General features: G+C 34.0%; 2 protein-coding genes across 9 annotated transcripts in view; one reads left to right on the forward strand and one right to left on the reverse strand.

The window, feature by feature from the left end:
* Nucleotides 1–6,771, forward strand: Rab21 (RAS oncogene family member Rab21). The gene is made up of 4 exons (XM_022059599.2): nucleotides 1–293; nucleotides 1,926–2,093; nucleotides 2,982–3,100; nucleotides 5,476–6,771. The coding sequence occupies exons 1-4, from the start codon at nucleotides 147–149 to the stop codon at nucleotides 5,717–5,719; spliced, it is 678 nt and encodes a 225-aa protein (XP_021915291.1). The 5' UTR covers nucleotides 1–146; the 3' UTR covers nucleotides 5,720–6,771.
* Nucleotides 6,772–9,764: 2,993 nt separating this feature from the next.
* Mbs (Myosin binding subunit) overlaps nucleotides 9,765–26,270 on the reverse strand; it is a 57,814-nt gene continuing 41,308 nt past the window's right edge. For 6 of the 8 annotated variants that reach the window (XM_022059602.2, XM_022059607.2, XM_022059600.2 and 3 more), the window contains 5 exons: nucleotides 23,381–23,503; nucleotides 22,765–22,872; nucleotides 21,872–21,958; nucleotides 17,552–17,656; nucleotides 9,765–11,279 (listed from right to left, as the gene is read on the reverse strand). In XM_022059602.2, coding sequence (XP_021915294.2) covers nucleotides 17,552–17,656; nucleotides 21,872–21,958; nucleotides 22,765–22,872; nucleotides 23,381–23,503 — 423 coding nt within the window. In that variant the 3' untranslated portion in view covers nucleotides 9,765–11,279. Of the gene's footprint in view, nucleotides 11,280–14,456; nucleotides 14,525–17,551; nucleotides 17,657–21,871; nucleotides 21,959–22,764; nucleotides 22,873–23,380; nucleotides 23,504–26,270 lie in introns of all 8 variants that reach the window. The other 2 variants (XR_015536001.1, XM_022059603.2) reach the window with 2 other exon arrangements.

The raw sequence follows: 26,270 nt of genomic DNA on the forward strand, positions 1-26,270 counted from the left end.
AATATCCAATGAAGTATTTAGTCAATCTACCAACAGCTGACTGAAAGTAAAGTGTTGTGTAACGTCAAAATGTGAAAATATATAGTTCCATTATTAAGTAGGAAAGGGTTTTAAGTATTTGATTAAATTCAGTTATATCTGAGAACATGGCAAGTACAACTGGAACGGTATCCAGCTCTGGGAGCTACAACTTCAAAGTTGTTTTGTTGGGTGAAGGTTGTGTTGGGAAGACTTCTGTCATGCTGAGATACGTAGAGGATAAATTTAATGAGAAGCATATTACTACCTTACAAGTTAGTTATTTATTAATGTAATTTTTGTTAAAATATTTGTTTCATGTTATATTTGCACCACGCGAATAATGCGTGCACTGTTTGTACTTCTGGAAAGATACAAGAATAAAATAGTATTTTTTTTTACATTCCATAGATGCTACATAGGGCTAAGACAAGGTTGTAGAACATGTCATAACACAAATACAATACTTGTTTCTAATACAAGTATAAAGTCCATAGTTATGACAGAAAAAGAGTCAACTACAGTATTACCGCAATAATAATTACACAAGAAAGTATAAATACTATTTCTTCCATTATTTATTTAGTGTGCAAATATCACGTGATTGGGCGATCTTGTTTGTAACTTGTGTGTGTTAACGAATTTTGCTCACAGAGTTATAATCTGCAGTGGCGGTTTACAGTTCTCCAATATTTATTGGTTAGAATATATTTAAAGGTGTACATTATGACTGCCATTCCTGTGGACTTCATTGTGTTATAAAATTATACATCTATTTATTTTCATAGTAGTTTGAGTTGTATTAATACTGTATATGATTGCTATTGTTTTAAAATATTCAATAGGCATAAGACCAACTGGCAAAGGCTACCAGGGTGGTCTGTGGTTGTTGCCTATATATGGATCTGGAAAATTATTATAAATACTGAATTTGTCTTTGCAAATACCAGAGTCCATGGTCCATTTGTGATCAGTAAAACTTTAATGTTACTTATGTGGACTTTGATGTGTTTTATATAATATTAAGAAAGAAAAAGGTGCCCTGCTGCATGCCATGAAGGTGCTATAGGTGGTATAGCTCCTACTCATTCTTAACTTCAACACTAGATAGGGGTTATGTATGTGACATTAGCCATGGTATTTTGAAGAAACTATAATTGGAAGTAAGAAAACCCATTGAAAAGCAACATTGACATATTTTGGAGGTTGTATATTCCTACAATTATCTAACATGTTATTTATTTCTGCAGTTGTCTCCTTGTAAAGTAATGTCTTCCCTATTTTATCCTTCCTCATTATTTCCTAGTGGTATCTTTAAGCTGTCTTGTTGGCCTGTGGGCTGAGATTTGAATCAAGGAATTATATAATTCAAAAGTCAACATGCACACTTCTTGACCAGAATGTTAAAATTTGTGTTTTGTATTTTCTTGTTATTTTTAATAATGCTTATGAGAAATTTAATCTATCATAGCTGCCCACAAAGTTATGTTCCATGTACACATTTAAGGTGAACTCTGGAATGAAATAGTCATATACAAATTTATGGTATTCTCAATACTATTATAGTTTGTAATGTCTATTTTTTTAAATCATTTATTCATTCCATTAATTTATATATTTTTGTTCTTAAAAATAACAAAATAATTGTCTTTCTTAATAAGTAACATGTAAAGCTGCCCTGCTACATGCCATGGAGGTGCTGCTGCTCATTCTTGACCTTGACACTATGTGGGAGTGAGTGGTTTAATGACAGGCATTTATATTCATCATGCCAAATTTTTGGGTTCAGGTGTGAGGCAGAGAGTGATTTAAAATTTTCTGGTGTTTGTACATAATAGTTTGAGTGTCTATGATTGAAACAAACAAGAATTGACAGTAGAATTTACCATCTGTTCCATATCTTTCAGGCATCTTTTCTGAATAAGAAAATCAACCTTGGTGGGAAAAGAGTCAATCTGTCAATATGGGATACAGCAGGTCAAGAAAAATTCCATGCCTTAGGGCCAATATATTACCGGATGTCAAATGGAGCAATTTTAGTGTATGACATTACAGATGAAGACTCATTTCAAAAGGTATGTTATAATAAAATGGGGGAGAGGAAGAGTTAGGAGCCAGGAACAATACTTGAAGTATTAGTTAAGTCACAGATTGTTATGGTCCATTGATGTTTTTAACAGGGTGAGTTGTTTTATGACAAACATTTTCCACTTTTCTCAGTTCTTCTGTATGTAGACCTTTTCTATCAATGTCCCCTCTTTCCCTACTCAATTCTATATATGTATGCTCACTTGTCTTTTGTCTGTCATACTGGTCATTCATGAATCATCAGTTTTAATACTCTTTATTCGCATGCTGTTATTATCCATGTATATCAGCATGTCCTTAATGTCACCAATTTTTTTTTAATGTAGCATTTCTGTCATCAGATGTCTAAATGCTCTGGTTTGGATTTTGTCAGTTCTTGATCATACTGTATACATAATCTATCTCTGCTTACATCTCTTGGTTCACACATTAAAACAGGCAAGTAAACATCACAGATATAAAATTGAGGAATATAATACCGTAAATATAGTGTACCGGATAGTTGCTGTACTAATGTTTTAATTTTATATGGTCACAGTGCTAACAAGTTCAGATAGGCAAAGCTGCTGCAATGCTCATGTGTGTACTTGGAGCCCAGTGACTCACATATGTATCAAGCAGCAGCGTGTTAATAACTTTAGAATTAATAAACAGTGGTACCAACAATCTGAAGATAATTCTTCCCATTCACTGCCAGAATTAGGGATTTCCATTTTTTGCATACACTTTAATAACGCCAGCACTAGAAAACCACAATTTAGCACACCATTGTTTGTAACTTGTGCTTCAAGTCCCATAATTTCATTATGGTCTGCATTTAAATGCCTGGCAGTGTTAGTACAAGTTTCCTTTATGGTTCCCTATTCCCTTCACAGGTTAAAAACTGGGTAAAGGAGTTGAAGAAGATGCTTGGGAGTGAGATCTGTCTAATTATTGCTGGCAATAAACTAGACCTAGAAAAACAGAGAAATGTTTCAGTCCAGGATGCAGAGGAGTAAGTTAATTGATGGATATTCTTTGTGAAAATATTGATGTCAATGAAAGGTCATGAAGTTCCAGAAGACTACCTGTTGATAATATATTTCACCCTGCATACATCTAATAATATTATGAGGTCATTATAGTAACAGTATGTAAGATATATTTTTGGCCTACTTTCTTTATTTAAAATTGCATTACATGTACTGGGTATATGCAGATTTTATGTAGCTCCTATGTTTCTACATTCTACAAAGAAACTGACTGTACAAACAATGCAAATTTTTCAAATACAGTGGAAACCCGCATTTAAGGTTTGGCTGATGAATTAGCATTTTATATCTTATATCAGGAAAATACCTAAAATGGGGAAAAAATCAAAATGAAACAGAAAACGACTGTTTAGGTTACAAACACTTGGAAAATAGAATTTGCATGATATGACTGTATCTTAGAATAAATAAAGTATGACTCTAACAAGAAAAAAGATGCATACATATGTAGCAGGGGTATTCTTGAATTAATCCAAAACAAATGTCTGCTCTGTTGGACATGTCCAACAAGGAAGGAGCAACTCCCTTTTCAGCTGGTCCAGTTGCACTAGGGATAGAATCATAAGTCTGAAAGAACACATAAACCTTCCGACAGCCACAGAACTATAAACTGCCTCCCCACATGAAGGAATGTTTGAACTACTGCTACTAAAATTTGCATGTGCAATTTACAGTGGGTTCATAAGCACAACCTTTCAGCTTCACAGTAATCAGTCAACCCATGAAAAAACACATCAGGCTGCATGGCTTTTCCAAGTAGTGGTGGCAGGAGAGGAAGTGACTTTATCAGCAAGGGTGTAGAAGACTTAACTAACATGTTACTTGTGGCCTCAGACTTGTTGATGGTGATGAATTGCACATGAAGTGGTCCATATTCCATATTTGGACCTAAATTTCATAGCTCTGTGATCTCAGGAATAAGATCTTGAAGTATTAACTTGAAATCACCATACACTACATATGGATATGTCAAACATAGATCAGTTATAGGTTAAAATGTTATGGGAAAATATATTTACATACATTACAAATTAGTCATCCCTTGTTAGATGTAATATGCATACACTGTAGCACATAATGATATCAAAGTACGAGGCATACAAGATTATTAGGAATGGTTTTTAAATGAAATGAAATGATATTTGTATATGGGAATTTCTGTGTTCGTAACAAAAACAGTCATGTAGTAGACTAGACTAGACTGTACACACAAGGACTAAAGTTATTAGAATTTCAAGCTGCATTGTAGGATTCAATATTATGATTTTAAAAGAAACTGAGACTGGAGTATGAAGTTTAAATTATGAATACATGGAATTAAATACATTAAGAAAATAGGTATGCATCTGCTCTGGTATAGTAATGCAGTACCGATTTTATAGGCCAATGTTTGTTAGTTGTCTCCGGGCAGGTCAAGTAGGAAAAACATTGGTTTTAGGTGTTGGCATTCATATCATTACGTGCATGTTCTGTTTGCTAATTATGTAAATATACTTTTCTGCCACGTTCATACATTTAACTTTTTGTCTAATTCTGATACATTACTGATATTTACATATTTATGACTTGTTTTGAGCATGTGTTGGGGTATATCCAAACTTTTTATTATTCTGGTTTGCTTGAATGTGTTCTTCCAATGTAGTGTAAAATGCTTGGTGTTTTTGACCTAAATATTTTTCCTGACATTCAAGACATTTCAGTTGGTAAATTACATGGCAGCTATATGGACTTTAAAATTTACCCTATACTTCTTGTGGTTGTTTGATGACTCTGACAGTAGCTCATACTTTATAGTGTAAAATGGTAGGATAGTGAATGAATGATGAGTTCGAAAGGATATGGAGGTGCTTGTGGTTAATTTAAGGTACTGTCCTGGCATTAACCTGGAGACTGAGGAAAATCCTCCTTGAAGATAGCTGATTTCTTTGATCAGATTTAAACCTTTGGTCTCTTGAGTAAGAAGCAGGAATGCTAACCACTCAGCTGCAATATTCAGTCCCCATACTTGTTGACTGTGATCTTCTGAGATGTGATGTTGCAGTTTTGTAGGTGGTAATCATTGTTTTGGAGGAATGTTGGTAGCCACCTACAAGACTACATGGTGTTACAATTCAGAAGACAACTGACAAATTCATCTTCATCAGAATCTATTGTCTCAGACCCTACATCTGTCTGGTTTTCTTGAAATTTTAGAGTCATGGTGCATGTGTGCAAGGTATATGAATAATTCTTTTATACTTTTGCAGTCATTAATATGGATCAATGGAATAAGGGACTACTTTTTATAAGAAAACAGAATAGTCAGCAGTATTGATCTTGTTCCCTGTTCTTTTGACAGATATGCAAATTCAGTGGGGGCCAAACACTTCCACACATCAGCTAAACTGAATCAAGGCATTGAAGAGATGTTCTTGGAATTGAGCCAGAGGATGATTGAACGAGCACAGGAAAATAATCAGCAGAGAGCAAATTCTCTGGGGCGATCAGGCAGCACACGACGCAATGTCGTGGTGGTAGAGGATGAAGATGCCATTGCACAGTCAAAGTCTGGGTGTTGTGGAGGGGTATCCACTGCATCCTAACCTTTACCATGTACCTGGGATCAACCCAGCTTGTATTATATTGTATTGTTACGAGTTAAGGCTGACACGGCCAACATGGCTGCACCTACTACTTGGTGTAATGTTGCAGCAGACCTTCAGATATGGCCAAATATAACTATATAAATATGTTTAATAGAATTCTCATCATTTGAGCAAGTCATTCTGGTTCCAGTGGATCACTTTTCTGATATGAAAACAAAAAAATATTTTCTTTGTATAGTATTCAGTATTCTTACAATAAAATGCCTGAGAACAAGTTGTTTGTTTAGATACAGTACAGACAATAAGGAAATAATTTAGAAATTTTTTTATTTAAAATTTTATGATTTAATACCTTGGTTCAACTTGGCTTTGTACAGTAGGGATGAGCTTGATACCAAATATGTTGCTTTGAACAGAAAAGTTACTGTCCAGTGATATGAATTTATCCCTATCCCTTGGTGGAGTAAATTGTTTTGTAGTTTGTACATAATAGTCTGTATCAATAAAATTGTGTCAGCAGGCTGATATTACTAATTAAAATGATAAGTTTCCAGCTTTCGTGACAGTTATCAGTGAATCTTAATTCTTATTTCATAAAGGTCTTAATATTTTTATTCCATTAAAATATGATTTGATTCCTCAATTTGATGATAGGTCGCTTTACCTGCCAGCAATTTTTTGACGTAAATACGTCTATATTTTAGGGTCAGTGACATTCGGCAAAAAGTGAAAGGAAAAAGTGTAACTGCATTGTTATGTTACTTTGGAAATGTCAGTTGTTTACTAGGCATTATTGTTACCTAGCAAACGTCAATTGTTTACTCGGCATTATTGTTACCTAGGAAACTTCATCTGTTTATCAACAAATCGACAATAATGGTTACCTTACCTTATATTACCCTACCTTACCTTACATTACATTCAGCTACCACAGACCCATCTTAAGCGTAACTAATTCAAGTTGAATAAGCAATGTCTTAATCAAACTTATCTCAATTGTAAAGCATGTATAAAGGAAATAATTAGAATAAAGCCAATATATAAACTTCCTTTCCGTATAGACGTATTTACGTCAAATTCTCCGGAACCATGGTTCCACTGACAACTTTTTAAACTTGTTTAGTGTACAGCATACATGCACCAGTTCTGAAGCATATTGTATGCCACAAACCTATAGTTTTATTTTATTTGGATGAGTGACAGATTCCTTCATCAGATGTGCATCAACACAAAGACTAGTAATTTTATGAGGTTACCACATATGGGCTCAAGGAGGGAGTTTCTGACCCCAATGGATTTTTCCATTTCAGTCTTGAACTTGGAAAACATTGGCCTTTAAGTAAACTGTCAAAATAAATGTACAGAACATATGTATTTATATCAGTCGTGAAAATTATGTTGTCTTCTCTCAACACATTTCGTATCCCTGACTTATTTGTGGACACCTGTTGATGATTCTGTCTTAAACATTATGTTAGGAAAGCAGCAGCAGCTCTTTTTATTTTTAATCTCAGTCCTTATATACATCCTATAGTGTTTATCCAGTGTGCATATGTTGTAATGGGATGAAATACAGCAAAACCTTGGTAATCTGGCCACTTTTGATTAGGATATTGCATAATCTTGATTGCACTTGCTCAGATCTTTGTTCACATCCATATAATGGAAATCATTTGCACCATCATCTTGAAATAAATACTTTTTGTGCCCAAAAAGTGTGTGAATCATGGTATCTAATAAAACTGAATGTAATGGAAACATGTGAAACAAGAAAAAATTATTGACAAGTTAGATGTTGTGTTTTAACTTTAATATGGAAACAAACTGTCATCAGACAGAATAAAGAAAAGATTAACATATTTGATATTTAAGTTGAACTGTGATGGTGGAGTGGCAAGTAGAGAATGATTGTCAGCAGCAGCAAAGATCTAGGGAACTGAAAATCTATAGCCTTTTTAAGCCCTTCTCTTCTTCAAGATCTGTGTCTGCTGAAGAAAGTGTTTCACACATTAAGTCCCACATCATCATCTCCTCCTATACCTTTTACTTCTGATATCAACTTTGGAAGTAAACATTTTGCAAGTATGTCAGATATAAGTAGAATATCTTTTGAACTGCGCTTAGAAATTGTGGAAAGTTACTCAGAATTTCTGGTAAGTATTCAAGTATAGTAGTTTTAATATGTTAGTTACTAATTTTTTTATTATTCACTAATCCTGACACTCCCCCCCTTTTAGTCCAGATTAATGAGTTTTCACTGCACATTGATTCACAGAATATGCCTGCATTTACCAATTATGTTTACTAACATGATCATAGCCACCTGAAGCCTTGAAAACATTGTGGATGGTAGAATAGTTATGTACTTTCAGGGAGGCATTTTATGTTATTGGTATAAGTTATGCCCTTTTAATTTCATAAAGATTCCAAAATTCATTATTTTAAAGATTTACACATAGTTCAATTGCAAGGCTTGACATGAAGCAGTGTATCAGCAGAGATCAATCGGATATTGATTGTTCACTTAGTTATACTGACTACACATAGTTGTTCAGAACATAGTGAACATGTCAGTATCAGGCAAGCACCAAATATTGTTAGTAGGCCATGAATGCTTCCTTCCATATCTTTTCCAATTTATCTTCCTTTTTCTGTGTTATATAACCTGTACAGTTGAGAAAATGTCATTTTAGAATCAGATCTTTTTTGTTCTTATGCCTTTATGTGATGCAAACACTGTCCACTCCTTTCATAAAACAGTGAACTTCACACTACACTGTTGTAATCAGCAACATTTTGGATTAGTTTACAGTAAATATTCATGTATTTATAGCTACTAAAAGAGCACTATATGCCTCCTCTGCCAGAACTTCCTCTTCTAAAATGTATTCATATAATCTGTATAAATCAAATTACAAAGAGCATTTCTTGCTTAGGGCAGTGCAGATGTGTACTTACTCTCATTGTAGGAACTTAAATTGCTTTGTACGTGACATTACATGTGCATGTTGTTGTGAACTTAAGAATGTGTGTTTACATGTCTGCAGAAAGCAGTTTTGCAAAGATTTCTGAGTTAACCTGGTCTTATTTCAAGCGTACATAACATCCAGAGAGATCTGTTATGGCCTTATTGCTGCCTGTTGTAGAGTGAGATGCTGGCTGGTGGGCAGCTTCTCCCACACTCAAATTATTTTTAGAAAAGCCTTACTTTACATTCAAGAACATTACCTCATACAGACTTCATAAATGTGTGGCACACATTAGGAACTCTACTTTCTGTCATTCCTAGAAAATCGTTCTGGAATTCAATTTATAATGCCCCAAATATGTGTGAATTATTTCTATAGGCTTTGTTTCAAGCCTACTCACATGAATTTCACTCACATTCACATCCATAGAATGTGATTGACAGAGTCCTATAATGAGTATTCATTTATCAAAAGTATTCCATACAGCCCACACTGAACTGTTCTGCAGTGTGCTACTTTGATGGAACTCTACCCTCAGCTGCTTTAAGTAAAATTTTTTGCAGGCATACAGGTGTCACTGCTGTATCGGGTAAACATGACTGATTAGATTTAACCTTCCCAAATGGCACCCACAGGCACATTACTATCATTATTAGCCAGGAAACAGGAATAAGTAATTATAGAGCATGACATAACAAAGAATTTATCTTTATTACTGAATGTAGTTTATGGACGTCAATATACAGTAAGAAGGTAAGCAAAGCAGTCTCACACTACATACCAGGTGGTGCTTAAGGGGATAGGAGGGAGAGATCTTACTTGTTCTTTACCTTGAAACATGATGGGGGTGAGTGGCCAGACTTTACCTCCAGGGAAAGGATCCCTGGTATGCAGAGCTGGTGTGGATGCAGAGGCTAGAACAAAAATCCTTTGCCCCTGCCACAGATCAAAGACCAATAATCCAGTCTACTGTCACACTATACTGACTAAGCTATGCATGCTCCTGTCAGTATTCAGCACACTGATCACTAATACTCCCTGGAAAGTGAAGTTTTTATTCATGACACAATCTATTAACTTAGTAAATTTTTATTTTTAATTTCAGGTGATGATCTATAAAATTTTCACAACAATCTTTCTTAAATACATAGTAAAAGCAAAAGGCACTTATTCTTGCAAAAACAAAATTTTATACCTAGAGGACTTAATACACTTTATAAAATTTGACACTTGGCAAATACACTCAACATGACAGGTAATATAGGAATCACACTCCTTCAACCTATTCTACTCTCATAAATATATGTACATTTTTACTTATTTCAACAACCAGGTGCAGGATGAGAACACAACACACAAATAGAGAGACATTCAACTTATCTACCAAGAAATCTTCTCAGAGCCTTGGTGTTGAACCTGTACTTTAAAACAAAAGGCATAGCACCATATTTTATTGTTATAATATTCTACACTACTGAGCAGCAGATATAGACTGCTGGTACGGTCACTGCTATTCTGACATTAATCTACCATATTGGAATAGTAAGCAGCAAGTAGAATTGCGCTTTGATATTCTAAACACCTTCATTATGGTACTAATTTGTTATATATTCTAAATTAGTTAATAAACACTGCTAGCAATTGTAGTTTATTTATTGTACATTTTAACCTCCTATTTGTCTTCATGCATGTTACCAAAACATGACATTAAATATATGCTTAAAATTTTTATTTATAATGCATATCATTTCTAAGGATAAGGGACTAGAAAAGAAATTTTAAACTGTCATTCTCCTCAGAAACAAAATTACTACACATAATCAAAATCATGCATTAAATAAGGATCAGAGTTATGAGAAACCTTTACAAATGTCAAAATTTCCAACAGTATAAAATGTATCCAATAATATGTATGAATGCAAGTTCATGTCAATTACACATCATATGAATCTCAAAGAAAGGGATTTAACTTTAAAATTGTTCTGCTCCATAAGACAACCACACAGTAAAAATTACTCCATAAAGGCATACAATCTTGTCCACTAAAACTACAAAATATAGAACAGCAAAAAAGAGAAAAAGTATCTTAAATTTCTTTCCACCTAACCCACTTAAAATACTGCCAAACAATCTTCTGTGTTACTTTAATGCCAGTGTAAAACAAAAATTTCTGGCACTGATTTTGGCTACTTAAATACATTCTCAGCTATTATGAAGTTACATAAAACTATTTATACAAACTAGATACAAGTTACATGATCTTGCTGTCATGTGACATTTTATATTACTGCAACAACTTGTGCTGCACTGTGAGTCATATAAATAAGAAATCATCTGGAATCTTTTATGAAGAAATGACATACCAGTTTTGTGAATATGACTTTATACCAATACTGTTGCAACAGATGGAGGACAAACCTTTGCCTTACATTTAAATATTAATAATAAATTATATTACTATATACAAACACATATTTGGCTAATGGAGCTCTTCTGCATCATCATTTTGACAGTTTGCTTATGACCCGGATCAAAGCACCATTTTCATCCTTTAATCTCTGGTTTTCACTTTTGAATTGCTCCAGCAACTGAAAAACAAATATATATATATATATACATTTACATTACAATTCTACCACAAGATTCCCATCATCTCTCACAAAGTCCTGTCTTACTGCCTAAGAGCAACATAGTAAGAAAGAACATAAAAAGCATTTACAAGGCAACTTCAAGTGCTGCTGCTGTTATTGTTTGTGTGATGGGGGTATGGGGTTCCAAGACCTTCTCTCAGGATACCATTTTTCCTATGGCTTGTACATATGCCATGAGTTTTTTTTAAAGAATAGCTTTCTGCTGGAAGCTTTTAACACAACACTGTGTACCATTTCTACAGTTAAATTCTAAAAATTAATAAAACTGAAACAAAATTACAAGAATAATGCTATGTGCTTCCCAACTCATTTTATTTTATAATAAATGCAACCTAAGCTTGAAGCATGCCCTCAAACATGCCATCAATTTTCCCCTGCCTCAAAAACAGTAAATATGTTTGAACATAAATAAAAAACAAAATACATAAATGTAATGCTATTGGAACTAATAGTTCAGGTGTGTAATGTTTTAGGCACAACAAATTACTTGGAGCTGGGGGGACTCTAATAATGTTGCACTTGGGCTTCATTCTGTAAACATCAAATATCTAAACTTACAATACATCTGAAAAGAGACTATTTTAAGCCAACGTAACAGTTTCCAGTGGATTTTTCACTTAGCTTAGCCATGTCTGCATGTTCACATTAAAAACTCAAGTATGTTTCTCTAAAATGCTGGTACATAGTCAAAGACTACGTGTTGCAATGACCCAAAACATTTTTATTTTAATATATCTATTACCTACAAGAAATTTAATATAATATATTTACATTAATACTTAAATGAAAATGGCAAATTCTGAACTGTAGCATATGTAAGAAGTCAAATCACACACATTTTAATATATATGGATAACATTCTAGACACCCAATTCATGGCAGTCAACAGTTAGGCACCAAACAAGATATTCTCATCATACTGAAGGATTGGAACATAAAAAAGTTGTCATACAAGTCTGAACTCATAATCAGAGTAGATATAGTTAGACAGATATAGATGGCCAAATATGCAAAGATTAATTCAGTATACTATCATACTTATTTAGAGTAGACCCAACTAATTATGGTTTCTCAAAAACCTTGCATACCGTGTAGGGTATTGGAATATAAAACAAGCATACAAACAAAACTGTTTACACTTTGAAGGACAACTAATGCCAAACGCATTTTGACCTCGAGAGGTAATGATGACCTCTTGAGGTCAAAACACGTTTGACATTAGTTGTCCTTCAAAGTGTAAACAGTTTTGTTTGTATGCTTGTTTTATAATTATGGTTTCTTAAAAGTTCTGTATAATAACATTCTGTTCATCACAGAATATGGAATGTGCATAACTAGTATGGGACAGACCTTCATTATACAGCTCATCTAAAATTATCCAAGCCATGCAAACATCCTCTCCCTATATTATCTGCCAAGTACGATAAATCATTACTTCCCATTGTTGGTGTACTCTACTGTTCTACACTGCATGCATTATAATAACTACAAACTCACAGGATTAAACTGCAGGAAAGTAACACTTAAAACATGAATTTGAATTATTGTAAATTGCACAATCTTTAATACATGAAGTAAATTTTATAATAATTAAAATGCAGTAGTCATGTTAACTAACGGGTCAAAATAGGGCATGCACAAGCAAATGTTTCTAATATCTGTTATGCAATAATTACAAAAAAGTATAAGTCTGAAACTTCCCTTGCAACATTACTAGTGATGAACTCCCAAAATTCCTAGACAGAACTTCCATAGAATTATTTTCAGCAATATATGCAGAGATGGAAAAGAAGGTGAAATGCATGTATAGTCATCAGGTTATCATACTCACAAATGGTTAGTGACAATACATATAAATTGCACAAAACAAGAGTGGTTCATGTTTTTTGTATGCTTGGTGTCAAACACTGTTGCAATTCCAAGAGTAAAATGAATTTTTATTCATGTTTTTTGTATGGTGCTTTATCCAGTTAATATAAGATTTGTTTCTGTAGAATTAGTGCATTAAAATTAAATAATACCAACACAACATGACAATGGCATCATGTCCATCACTGTGCCACTGATAAATGTAAAATGATGTGTAATTAGTCCCACTGTATATTTTAGTTAAACTGAAATACTTTATATGTAATATATTACTTTGGAATTAACACATACACATTGTGACAATTCCTTGTGAAGACCCAAGTATAATGAAAAGGGCCCCTCTGAAGAAAAAGTGAAAAAAAGAGCTGCATCTGTTTCTGTTACATGCATCTTGTGTTAGCAATGAATCTGCCCTGAAACGCTTTAATACAAAAATTTTGTAGTTCCCATTAAAATATTTTACATGATACCACTCAATTCCTATACTTATTATAGTCCTACTATGGTCATATAACCTTACTGGCTATAAATCAAGTCAAATACATTAGAAAAGTGCCTGATCTTTGCAACACAGGTCACACCTAATTTTAGATTTTGAAATGGAATAATGGTTTAACAAATGCTTCTGATGTAAATTGTACCCACTAATGGGATGAACATTCTATGTCATGCACATTTTATTATTACGGTATAATGTTCTTACGATGACAAAGTCCAATAGGAAAGATTAATATACAAAAGAAGTCTGTTTGTAATATGTACTGCTTTTTACAAATCTTATTTATTCACACTCAAGTTTCAATAAAACACAGTACATTAAGAATAATATAAAATCCATACTCTTTATAGCCTCTTCTTTCCATTATTTACAAGTTATTCATAGAATAACATAAATACTAGCCATACCATACTTAGTTGAAATTATGGCAGCTCAGCAAATACAGATTTATGCAGTTTGTTGAGTAGTAGGTAAAGGCTAAGTCTGAAGTTTTCTGATAATGTGTGTTATAATGTGTAAAATCCTTGGTAGGATTTGAGGTTTTCACAGTGGAGGTAGCAAGGACCTCTTAAATGTCAGTAAACTTCAAACAGACTACATGGTGCAACAACCCAGAAGACAGCCATCTTCTGTAAAATCCTTCATTTGGACTTTGTCCACCATCTAAATCATGAAGTTATAAATTATATTTTGAAAGTTGGGTTCTGCTTGTCATCAAGCAAAAACAGGAGAAGAGGACAGAAAACCTTTTAGTTGGGTCCCCTGGTTGAGCTAGCCTCAGGCCTGGTCCTGGACCCTCTTCAACCCTTTTTACCTGATAACAGAAGCAGAATCCATCTTTCAAAATGTCATATAACAATTTTACAACTATTTATGGATGAAGTCAAAAAGAATTTTACACAGTGGATAAAAACTTTGTTTTTCTGGCTCCTATCAATTTTACTCTCCCATGCAGAGCCATACACAACACAACTTAGGCACTCAATTAACCAGCAGGACAAAATATAGTTGTCTTCAATGACAAGAATTTAAGAATGGCTCAATATTCAAGATACTGATTGCGTTCAATTTAGCTGTGTAATGAAACATGTGGGTTTCTTATAAAATATATTTGTAAATCATGTGCCTTGAAGAAAACAGTGCTGTAAGTTTTAAGAAAAATGTTCTGGTTTTAAAGTATAGAAACAGGAGCAGTATTCCATATAAGATGTTCAGGGTTTCAGTTAAAGAAAATCTACAAATGGTATCTTGTAACCAAAGAGACATTAGAAGATAACTCTAATTAGATGTCACAACAAAACTACACTTACAAACTCCTACATCTACAGACTTTGAAGCAATAATTTAGCATTTTATGCGGTTTCAAGAACCAAGGGTCAGTGGGCTTAATAATACATTACTTTTCTTTTTTTAAAGGTACGGTTTGCTTTATGTGCTAGATGAAGAGTTAAAACAGTCCACATCTCAATGAAGGCCATAAAGTTCCTTTGCATGATCTGATGTGCAATAAAAGGGGCCTATGTTTTCTTAACATACCATGAATTCCAAATGCTACATTAGATTCATTATAGGACCATTCTTCAATGAACTGACTGAAAAAGAGAAAACTTATGGACATCTTATACAGAACAATCCTACAGAACTAAGTATAAATAACTCTATGAGGGCACTAGCTTAAACACAGCAAACTTATAAAGATGAAGACTGATGTCTAACAACTTGCAGATTTAAATCCAAGTAACTTTACATATGGGTAATACTGAAAGGCAAAATATGTGTGAACAATCCTCATTCAGTGTACAAGCAGGAAGACAGGATAGCACTCAAGACATTTCTGTTCTTTGCCTTCATCAAGCTTCCTACAGACACACAAAAATTCATTCTGTGGTTCTGAAATTACATTTTACAAAACTTTCAGAGTAATGATGAGAAACTGAATGCATGATCAATTTAACAAAAAATAAAATAAATGTTGAATTACTCACTGCAAAGTAAAACATAACTTACTGACCTGAAGGCAGTATTAAAGCAAGTGACAGATATTTCTCACTTGACAGAAATAAAACAAGTAGTACTAAATGTTAACAGTTACCACAGAAACTTACTGATTTAAAACAGAAATTCATCACATAATTACAGAAACTCTTAGTGAAGTATTGTTTATTCATATGAATTCTTTACCTACTACAGCAAAAGAACTATATTCCATCAGCACTCTACAACAGTGATGAAAACTAAGAAAGGCATGACAAGAAATATGCAGCTGCAGCAGGCTTGATGACAAAGTTCTAGTTCAGTAGTCAAAAACAAATGTAATATAACTACTAGTAAGGCTCTGTACTGTTTGTTCTACCTTCAGTAACGATATGGGAGAGCTTGGTGTTAGAGAGGGAGGTAATTTATATAGAAAATGCAAAGACTGATATTTTAGTACAAGGTGACATGGGCATGGGAATGTGTGATCCATTAGTGGCATGCTTATGATTTCCCATATTCACATATAACACAGAAACAACAGTCTGGAAATGAAAATACAATATATTCAGTGTGCATTTATATTAAACCTATTCAAAACATTTACTACTTTGCTTATTAAAATTATGTTAAGTGTGCTGCATTTAAATCTACACCTACCGAATGACACAAAGAGGATGAAAAAAATGATGTCAATATTTGGTTTAACACACTTTTTGAAATAAGCAATTTATATGAATGTTCTGTCATGCCAGCTTATAATTTTCAAATGCAAATATTTGAAAAATTATATTACAGGCCTCCTTTGTGCCAGTAGCAAATTTCATACTGGAAGTAAAATTTCAAAGCTGAGTTTTGAGTAAATTTATGATTACAAACTAAAAACAGGTGGCCAACACATCTCATTTTGTTATCAAATACTTTCTATCACAAAACAGAAGGTGATCTCGTGTTATTTATTTAAGAGTTTAACTACACTCAGCAGCACACAATACCTATTCATAGAACAAAATCTTGCAACAGTACTTCTTCACATTTATGACATTTAAACTCTGATCAGGCTCAGCATAATGACTGTTTTCTATCGAGAGGTTCTTCAGCATATCTAAAGCATACTGAGACAGTACCTCAAAACAGGCCACATCAATGTGTGAGATTGGAGGGTCCCATGACAGTGAAGATGATAACGTTGTTCATCTGGGTTGTAATGCCATCAGTATCACAATCAAGAACAACATTGTCAGGTCATATAATTTTCTGTGACTGCATGCAAGTATGTATGCTACACAAGTATCTCTCATCTTTAAGAACACTTTCAGAAGGGAAGGCATCCCTCAATCTTGTGAGATTATATGTGCTGCACTACACAAAAAAATCTTGAAATATTTTGATGCTTTCCATAGTATTCATTCACGTATACATGACATCACTAAGCTTTCCATTGTGTGCATTCACAGTCTCGATCAAGTTAACCTGAATGGCTTGCAGAGTTAAATGTCTTACTTATCATGAAGTATGTGCTGTTTCTAAGAAGAGGTTGTAGTATTTGCAACTTCAGTATATTGCATAATACAACCAATGAATGTGGCATGAATAAATTTCTATTATTATTGTTTAAATGTAGCGATGGATAAAATAATTAAGGTTTGCTATGTTTTCATGCCAATGTGCTGTACCAAACTACCAAACTTTTAAAAGCAAATAATTTTTAAGGTATAGCAATTGCATATTTAACATATCTCCTGTCACGGGCCACTGTTCCTAATATGCTTGTTAATCACACACTGCTGAATGAACTAGCCAGCGAGCGACACAGCACATGCGGATGCGGACAGTCATGAGCAAGGTGCAACATTTGTTTTTTTACCTATTTTGTGGCATTGGCGGAATTGGTCAGTTTCGACACCACCCGGGTCAAAGCCCGGTTTTCCGCTTTCAACCTTTCGTTTTCACCTTTGAGTTTTTGTAATTGCTGGAAAGAGTAAACATTTAAAAAACATCTTACCTGTCTCAAATATGACACATTTTAAATAAGATCTTTGGCATTAATTTTAAGACACTGTGAAAGACAGAAATAATATGTACCAAATAATGCCTCTGACACTCTCAAACAGTGTGTAAGGGGAATCTAAAAGATACTTTCAATACTTATAAAGAAACTGAACTAGTGAAAACATTATATGATAAAGAAAATATTTTGGCCTACAAATACATCAATTAACCATGCTTCACAATTCAATTGTTCCATTATCAAAACTATATCCACATTTCCACAAATCTCTTTCCATCTACATAAAATACACTAAAAAAGACTGGCAAGAGCAGTGAAAATACAATGGGGAGGAATAAATAACTGGTGTGCATCTTAAATAATATCAGTGCCATAATATTTCACTGGATGTACAAGAGAGTATTTTGAGAAACACGTAATCAAAAATACACTGAAAGAGAATGAGACTTGTTTAAAATAATAACGAATATACAGTCACATAATTTTATTACAAATATGCACTGTTAGTATCGGGGAATGTACTTTAACCCATTCCAGTCCAGCACTCACACCAATATACAAGTTAACATGTGTGCAACAATGGAATGTAAAGGTTCTTTCTAATATTCAGTCAAGATGGTGTGCAGAAATATACATTTAATGAAATTTCCTTTTAAATGACAAACATGTTTCCCAGTGGCCATAATGATACTGAAACCAACTTGCAAGCAAATACTGAGTAAAATTTCTAAGTACGGCCTCAGGTTTCATTTTCATTTTTACTCTTCTAGTATATTTAACAGTATTATTCATTAAGCCAAAGACAAGCTGAATTCTTTTTACCTTTCAAACATTATAATGCACTATAACTTAACAATTTTGATTCAATTCTTTAAAATTCACTGGAATGCATTCTATCTTGAACAAATGAATAAATAAATAAAAGAATGAAGTATTGATTCTGAACATCCCTAAATAACAGCTCTATCATTGCTACCACACAGCAAATATTAATAATATAGGAATGTTACATTCACTTACTAAATCTTGCCAATTATGTTGAAGTATACCATAAATAACAAAACGTTATGTTAAAAATGGTATCACACAGAACGGATTTTGTTCATGCTCTGATAAATAATTCTTCCATAATTACATCAGTGAAGATTTGTCAGGTAATTCATAAAAGACTTCAATACAATGACAGATAAAATGCAATAAAATAAAAGAATACATACCTAGTGAAATCTGTACAATCCCCTAAGCTGAATAATGCAAATTAATCTCCTATTAGTTGCTACTGTCACACATATTCTTGTACTGACTACTACAGTTCCATGCCAATTCAAAACAATGGCAATAATTTAAACACAGCTCTGACAACACAAGTACTCAGGAATTATATTTTCATTTAAAAGTAACAAAACTTTGACACATCCTACAGAACTACTACAGCAAATTACATGGACTGGGAAGAGAACCAACCAAGGGCATACACACTAAAACATATGCAGGCATGCGCGCACACACACTCTCACACAACCCATAAACTATGTTCTGGTACAAATAAAACTATCCAAAACCAACACATTAACATATGTTTTCAGACAAGATTTAGCCAATATAAAAAGTAATTTGAAAATTAATTTATGCAACAAAACATAAAAGTTATAGCCAGGAGCAGACAGACAAAACTTTGGCTGGGAAAGATGAACTAAAAATCAGTATCAAAATTAGCAATAGCTAAGAAGTTCCATGCTAATAGCAAGACCAGGACATGGGGGTCCACTGTCCACGTAAGTGTGTTTATATTATGATGATAGTTATAATAAAACTCCATTTGTTTTTTCAACCAATTAAGTGTACTGCATTTACAGATTTAATCTATATTTTAAAGGCTGTTTCCACCTTGGTCATACTCCTTTGACATATAATGTTGAGAAATATGTAGTCCAATGCCATTATGCATTCAGGTAAACACTTGTACTAATTATTTCCTGCCTATATGATTAACATAGCATATCTCAGGAAGAAGCAATTATCTTTTTTTCCCAAATGAATTAGCATGCCTCAGCAGCGAGAAACAAATGGAAAAGGAAGAGCACTACATTAAATATAAATTTAGTCTTAGTAAGCAAAAACAAATCTATGTAAAAAAATTAGATCATTGTGGAAGAAATCTTTGTCAAAGTGCAGATAATGTTCCAACAAGACAAAATAGATATATAAGTCTTTTGACATGCAATTAATGAAAGTCTTCTTAGTATGCTGGTATATTTCAAAGTAGAAGCAGAAGGCTACAGCCTGCTATGGGCATGATTCCAAGCCAGTTCTATTTACACATCTTTGCCACTAACCTCCCAAAGATCTATTAGAAAATGTATCCTTATGTAATAAACACATCAAATATCACAAAAACTCATGTTTATTAACACAAAGAAACTTTTACCCACAAAAGTGTTATGTATCATGTTTCAAAAAATCTGTCAAAGCACTCAAAACAATTATGGTGACAATGCACAACGATTGCAGTGTGCTCACTCTGTTATGCCTTCAGATTTTCAGTTTGTGAATGTTAATGTCTGATGTTCTATTATAAACAGAGGCGTATAAGCAAAGGTCTTCAGCAGAAAAAAAAGAACACTGGTCTGATTAATGCTGTTTAAGAAAAATACAAAATTGAATTAAACCAATTACATCAATACGAACGATGACCATTAAAATTGTTTGATGTGAATGAAAATTGAAATGATTTAATTTACATGCCCCATCATCAAATCTCATGAAAATCTGCTCACCTGTTCTCAAGTTATAAGTTGAAACAGACAGAAGAAGATATTTTAATAGGCACTTCAGGGGAATGCAAATGAAACTAAAAATAACTGACAAAATGTAGACTATGTTAGTGAAAACTGGACATTGTTTCAGAGGTCCTTACTGCCTACAGCAGTAGGGTGATAGTAACAAATTGCCCAGATGATGGAGGCAGCAAGGACATCTGAAACACAGATAGATAAACTTCTACCAGATTACATGGTCCTACAACCTAGAAGACAGCCATGTTCTGAATATAAAGTTATGCACAGGCTATTTTTAGTACAGAATGAGATCCACAATTCCACAAGGAGTGGAAACAGAAGGCAAACTGCAGCCTAAATAGTCATATCAAAGTAGAGACAAGCTTGTGGACAAGGCAAGGCAGTTACATGATTAAATATTGTAATTATGCAAGCAAACATTTACTTCACTTAAATCTTTACAGAGATATCTGGCACTTGATTATTTTCCATTTTAGGCAACTAACCAAATGGCCAGATTTTCATGAAACTTGATATATATCATGTCCAACGAGGATACCCCATCTTTGTATCATTTAATTTCTTGCCAACAATAATACTGACTTGACAACTACACGTACTTCCAAAGTAGAAGTAACACAACACTTGTGGCACGGTCCTGAAATTTTGCGTACTAATCAATTTAAAAGAATACACAACTTTTTAAAGTGATTTTTGCTGTAGGATGCAAAATGTGAAGCCATGGAAAGTCTATTTAGCTTTCTATTGATGGTGATAACTAATGAACCCCGTAGCTCAGCATGTGAAGTTTTGGAGATAAATCAGTAACATATATTAAAAACCTGGTGGTTGTCCTAAACATCAATGCTCTATCTGGGAACACTGAATAATAATAATAATACACACGTGTATTCATGGAAATTATGCAGAGAAATGGAGTACTAAACTGTGTAAAAATTTACATTTCTTGCTATCTCATCACGCAGAATGAACCATAAGAACAAAGGCTGTTATTTTAAATTTATTCCAAAACTATTGTTATACAGAGAATTTTGTTACTGAGAGGTTTGAAGAACAGAGGACTTCTTGTATCTCTATACCTGTTCACCTGGTTGAGACACTCCAGATGAAACCAAATGATGTCAATTTCAAGGGAAACTTTAAATTTACATCATGCATAATACTCACTCAACAGTTTCAGAAAATATACAAATAAGTTAAGAACAGTATAATATACACCCAATGCTGTCAAATATTCAACATGCTTACATTCTGCAGTATTAACTGTATCAATATGTTCCTAAAATTAACAGTAAAAATGAAGCCAGATATGCTGTGCTGAGGGACTCTCTGTATTCATGAGCTGAAACTGGTAAGGAAATTAACACACAGTACTAACCTTTAATTCCTCTTCCATCTCAGATAATTTTCGCTCCATTCCCCTCCTTTCACGTTTTTCCAGTTCAGTTAAGGAATTTTTTGCAGTCTGTAAAATTAAAAAAATAATTACACACATATATATATGTAATGAAACTTACAAAAAATTGAGCATTTATGTGAGTTTTATTTACAGCAATGTTCTAATATGAAGCGCACAAAAGTTCATATTCAAACTCATGAACATATACAAACATTAAGTGCAATTTCCATACTCCTTGAATTAAAACAGTATCATGTCTCAAATATCAGTAACATTTATGCACAAACTTTGAAGTCAGTCCAAGATTCCTAATTTACAAGATATGTTTAGGTACTTCATATACCACATCTATGCAACTGTCATCTCTCTATAATGGCTGCAAACCAATTTTTTAATTATCTTTCTAAAACTTCTTGGAAGGTATGTGATAAGCTTGAGTAAGAAACCTCACTTGCTCTGCATGGATATGGTTATAATCCCTTCATTTCTGCATCTAATAATTAACTGCCTACTTTAACTTAAATATTATTTTCCATCTAAGCCAATGTCTTCCGAGTGATCTGTTCCCTTCAGACAAAATTCTGAATACATTAAATATAATCTAAATGCACTACATACATGCCCTGCCTCTTTGTGAATAATCATATTACTTCCTTGTATTTCATTAATATATACCACACTGAAAAATGTATCAAACAGAAATTACACATCTTAATGGGATCTACATTTCTATTATGTACCATACTTTGAAGTACAACAGTCAGATTTTAACTTAAATAGGGACTGTACTGCAGTTACAGACCAAATCTCACCCAAAATATTTTAGTGTAAACCAAAATTTATAAAATTTAATCAAATTTTCAAATACTCACAGCAACAGATAATTTATCTAGCTGACATTTTCTTTCATTCAAATCTTCTTCAGTCTTCTTTAGCTTCTCTCTCAGTCGTTCATTCTCAGCCATAGACTCCTCATACAGCTGAAACAATTAAGTTCAGTCATGTCACATGTAGATGGGTGGTGGATACCTGCTGAGGTTGCAGTAAGTGATATAATGTCACTGCACATCCTGGAAGACAATCAGAATGTGCAAGACTGCATCATGTTGGGTCCTCCATCACCTCTCTCAAAGAGAATGGAATGCATTCCTGCACCACATGACAGCCATGAGCATGGTCATATAAGCTCTATCATCTATGTTTCTCTCAAACACTGGTAACCACCAAGAATACCTTAACTGACATTTTCACTACCAGAAGAACCTTAAATTTCATACAAAAAACGGGATGATATCTTGCAGACATGAAGAAAAACAAGTCTGCTGAAGGCATGTCACCTTCCAGAGGCATAGGAAGATGGCAAATACATGGGCAGGAACAATGCTGAAGGATTATAATTGCCTTCAGATACCAATAATTTTTTTCATATATCTGCTATACTGCCATTACTTTGTTTCAAATATCTGTACATTGGATTATAGCGCTTACCTTCTTATAATCCACTTCACCATTTTCACTGCCATCTTTGGCTAAATTCACTTGAATGTCATCTCCAGCAAGAGATGAAACACGGCTGAGGCGTAAGGAATGGCTAGATAGATCACCACCACTCTGGAACAAACAGGTTTTGTTGTGGATTAACTCAACAAGGTAGACTTAGTTACCTGTCACAAATGGACACATCTTAGGAAAGGTCAGAGGAAAATGGCATTCTTTTGTTACTAATGAGTTACAGTTAAATCCTGGTACTATATTAAATGACAAATGCAAGCATATATTACAGTACTTAGGAAAGCAACAACAAGGATTCTGAACAGTAATTATTTCATGCCTTGCTAGTTAAGTTAACTTTAAGAACAAATTCAGCTAGTTCTGATGGTTGAAACTGTCTTTATTAATGTATAACTTTGGCTTTTGGTTAACAGCAATGCCATATATTTGGTGTTAACCAACCTGATTACAAGCCAAGTACATTCAAAGATGCTAAAATAGATTTTAGTCATATAATAGCAAAACAAAACAAAATAGTACTTCTACATGACACTTTGACTTTCTAGATTTCATAGAAACAGAATCTCATTTAAAATAATTAACATTCTACCTTAGCTGGAGGATGCTATGGATTTCACTGTACCTTTACAGATATACTGAATTACTTCTATGTTGTTTCAGTCTGTCTTTCAATTACATTACATCTCAAGCTGAAGTTCAGGCATTCCACTTCTTAACAATGTGACAATGCAAAAATTATTTTATAAATTTAACTCTAAAGAGAATATCTGGACCTAAGACACAGGAAGAAATGAAGACAAAGAAAATTACATAGTTAACAGCTTCACAATTTGCATTCTTCAGCTAGTATTATTAGTGTGACCAAATCAATGAGGATGAGATGGGTGGGAAATGGGGAAAATGAGAAAAGCATACAAAAATTTAAGTTTGCAAACCCAAGAGAAGACAGGTGCAGATGGGAGGTGATATTAAAACGAACCTTAGAGAAACAGGATGTGAAGATGTGGAATAGTTTCAACTGGTTCAAAGTAAGCCCCCATAACTGGTTCTTGAGAACACAATAATAAGCTTTTGGGTTCCACAAAATTAGATAAATTCTTGACCAAATGACATCAACTTCAGAAGAAGAACGCTGCTCAATGGAGTTAATTAACGTGTCGATGACTATCAATGCATCATTTTAAATCAGTTGTTTCTCATACAGAAGTTTCAAGACATAAACAAAATAAATGGCAGTATATTAGCTTACTAAGTATCCTTCAGATCCACTGCATGTGCTACTTGCAAGTGATGTGAGTGAACCTGATCGAGATCCAAGAGCTGAAGACAATGGAGAGTTCCGAGAACTGATTAATGCCCTGTTGAAACTACTGCTCCTTGAAGGTGTTCTGCTGTTGTTGCCGGTAGCACCACTACCATTATGAACATGATTTACTGGAGTCTGTAATAAACTGTTGTAGTAGGAACTGCGAGGTGATGATGAAAGCACAAGGCTTGATGAAGATGGTGCATGATGGAGAGTCAGGCTACCATAACCAGATGCAGTACCCCCATATGTAGATACTGAAGATGTATTGCCATAACTACGAGGGCTACCATAACCACTATGATTTCCCAGATATGAAGTATCACTTCCATATCCTCCTATACTAGAATGAAGACTTAAGAGTCCTCCATAACTGCTACCACTGGATGAAGAAGAAGGGCTATACAAGCTGAGACTCCGTGGCCTTCCACTTCCATATGTATGACCAGAAGTATTTCCAGCACCAGCAGCTGAACGGATTGTAGTGGGATTTGATCGTCTAGGAACAAATCCAGAACTGCTTTTGCTTTGATGATGTGATGCCATTCAACAACAAAACTCTGTCTACACTCACGGTCTGCTCTACACTTCTCTTGCTTCTGAACTAGCTCAGCTGTACAATAGCACCTTGTCACAAGCCTCAATCTTTGGCAGTCTGAGACACAAATAGACTTCACCAACTATCTATTCCCACTCTTCCATCTTCCCCTTCACGGAGGGGATATATGACATAATGCTCTCACTAAATCCAAACCTACACCACATGTCTAACAGACTGCATTAAAGCAGATGTTAACAGGAATAAGTAGGCCATGTAAACATCTACATAATAGAACATGGTTTCAGTCATATCTAATCTGAATACACTCTGTAAGCAACTATACACGCACGCACATGCGTGCCCACACACACACAAATACTTTTTCCTTGCAAATTATAATTTCTGCTCCTATAGACAACATAAATATACTGATTGATCAAACTAGCACAAATCCAATAATATAAAGCTGGCTATTGCATTTTTCATTCTTGGACAAGTTTAGCTAGGTTTATAGCTTGTAGAAAATGTTGAACTTATCTCAATTTAAGCCAAGAATAAATTGTATCATTCAACATAGAGCAGTGGCTTAAATGGCAACCAACTGCTGTTGCCAAAATATCAGTGGAGACTGGTGTTGAAGTGCACACAAACAAAGTGACTGTTCTCACAACACAGAATGATGAAGAAAATCCCAGGAAAACTAATAACTGAGACAATCTGTCCTTCAAGTCCAAATAAAAAGTACCATATGGGGACGATTTATGTACGATTTATGTAAGAAAAAAGAGCCCGGATACCTAAAAAGGGATTAAAACTTCAGTTCTCTATTAAATGATAATGGATTCCCGAATGTGAAGACAAGGCACAGATTACATATGTGTGGCAACTTACCCTGTCAATTTTTGTTAAGTCTGGGTCATAATGATTTACTGTACATGCAATGTAAGCCAATAGAATAAACTATAAACCGCTGGTTCTGATTCCATATTGATGGAAAGAAAAGGGATACCTATGCTGGG

The sequence above is a fragment of the Zootermopsis nevadensis genome, unplaced genomic scaffold (assembly GCF_977971745.1).
Source record: "Zootermopsis nevadensis isolate Lab colony 2312 unplaced genomic scaffold, Znev_1.0 Znev_ptg000020l, whole genome shotgun sequence".
NCBI lineage: Eukaryota > Metazoa > Arthropoda > Insecta > Blattodea > Termopsidae > Zootermopsis > Zootermopsis nevadensis.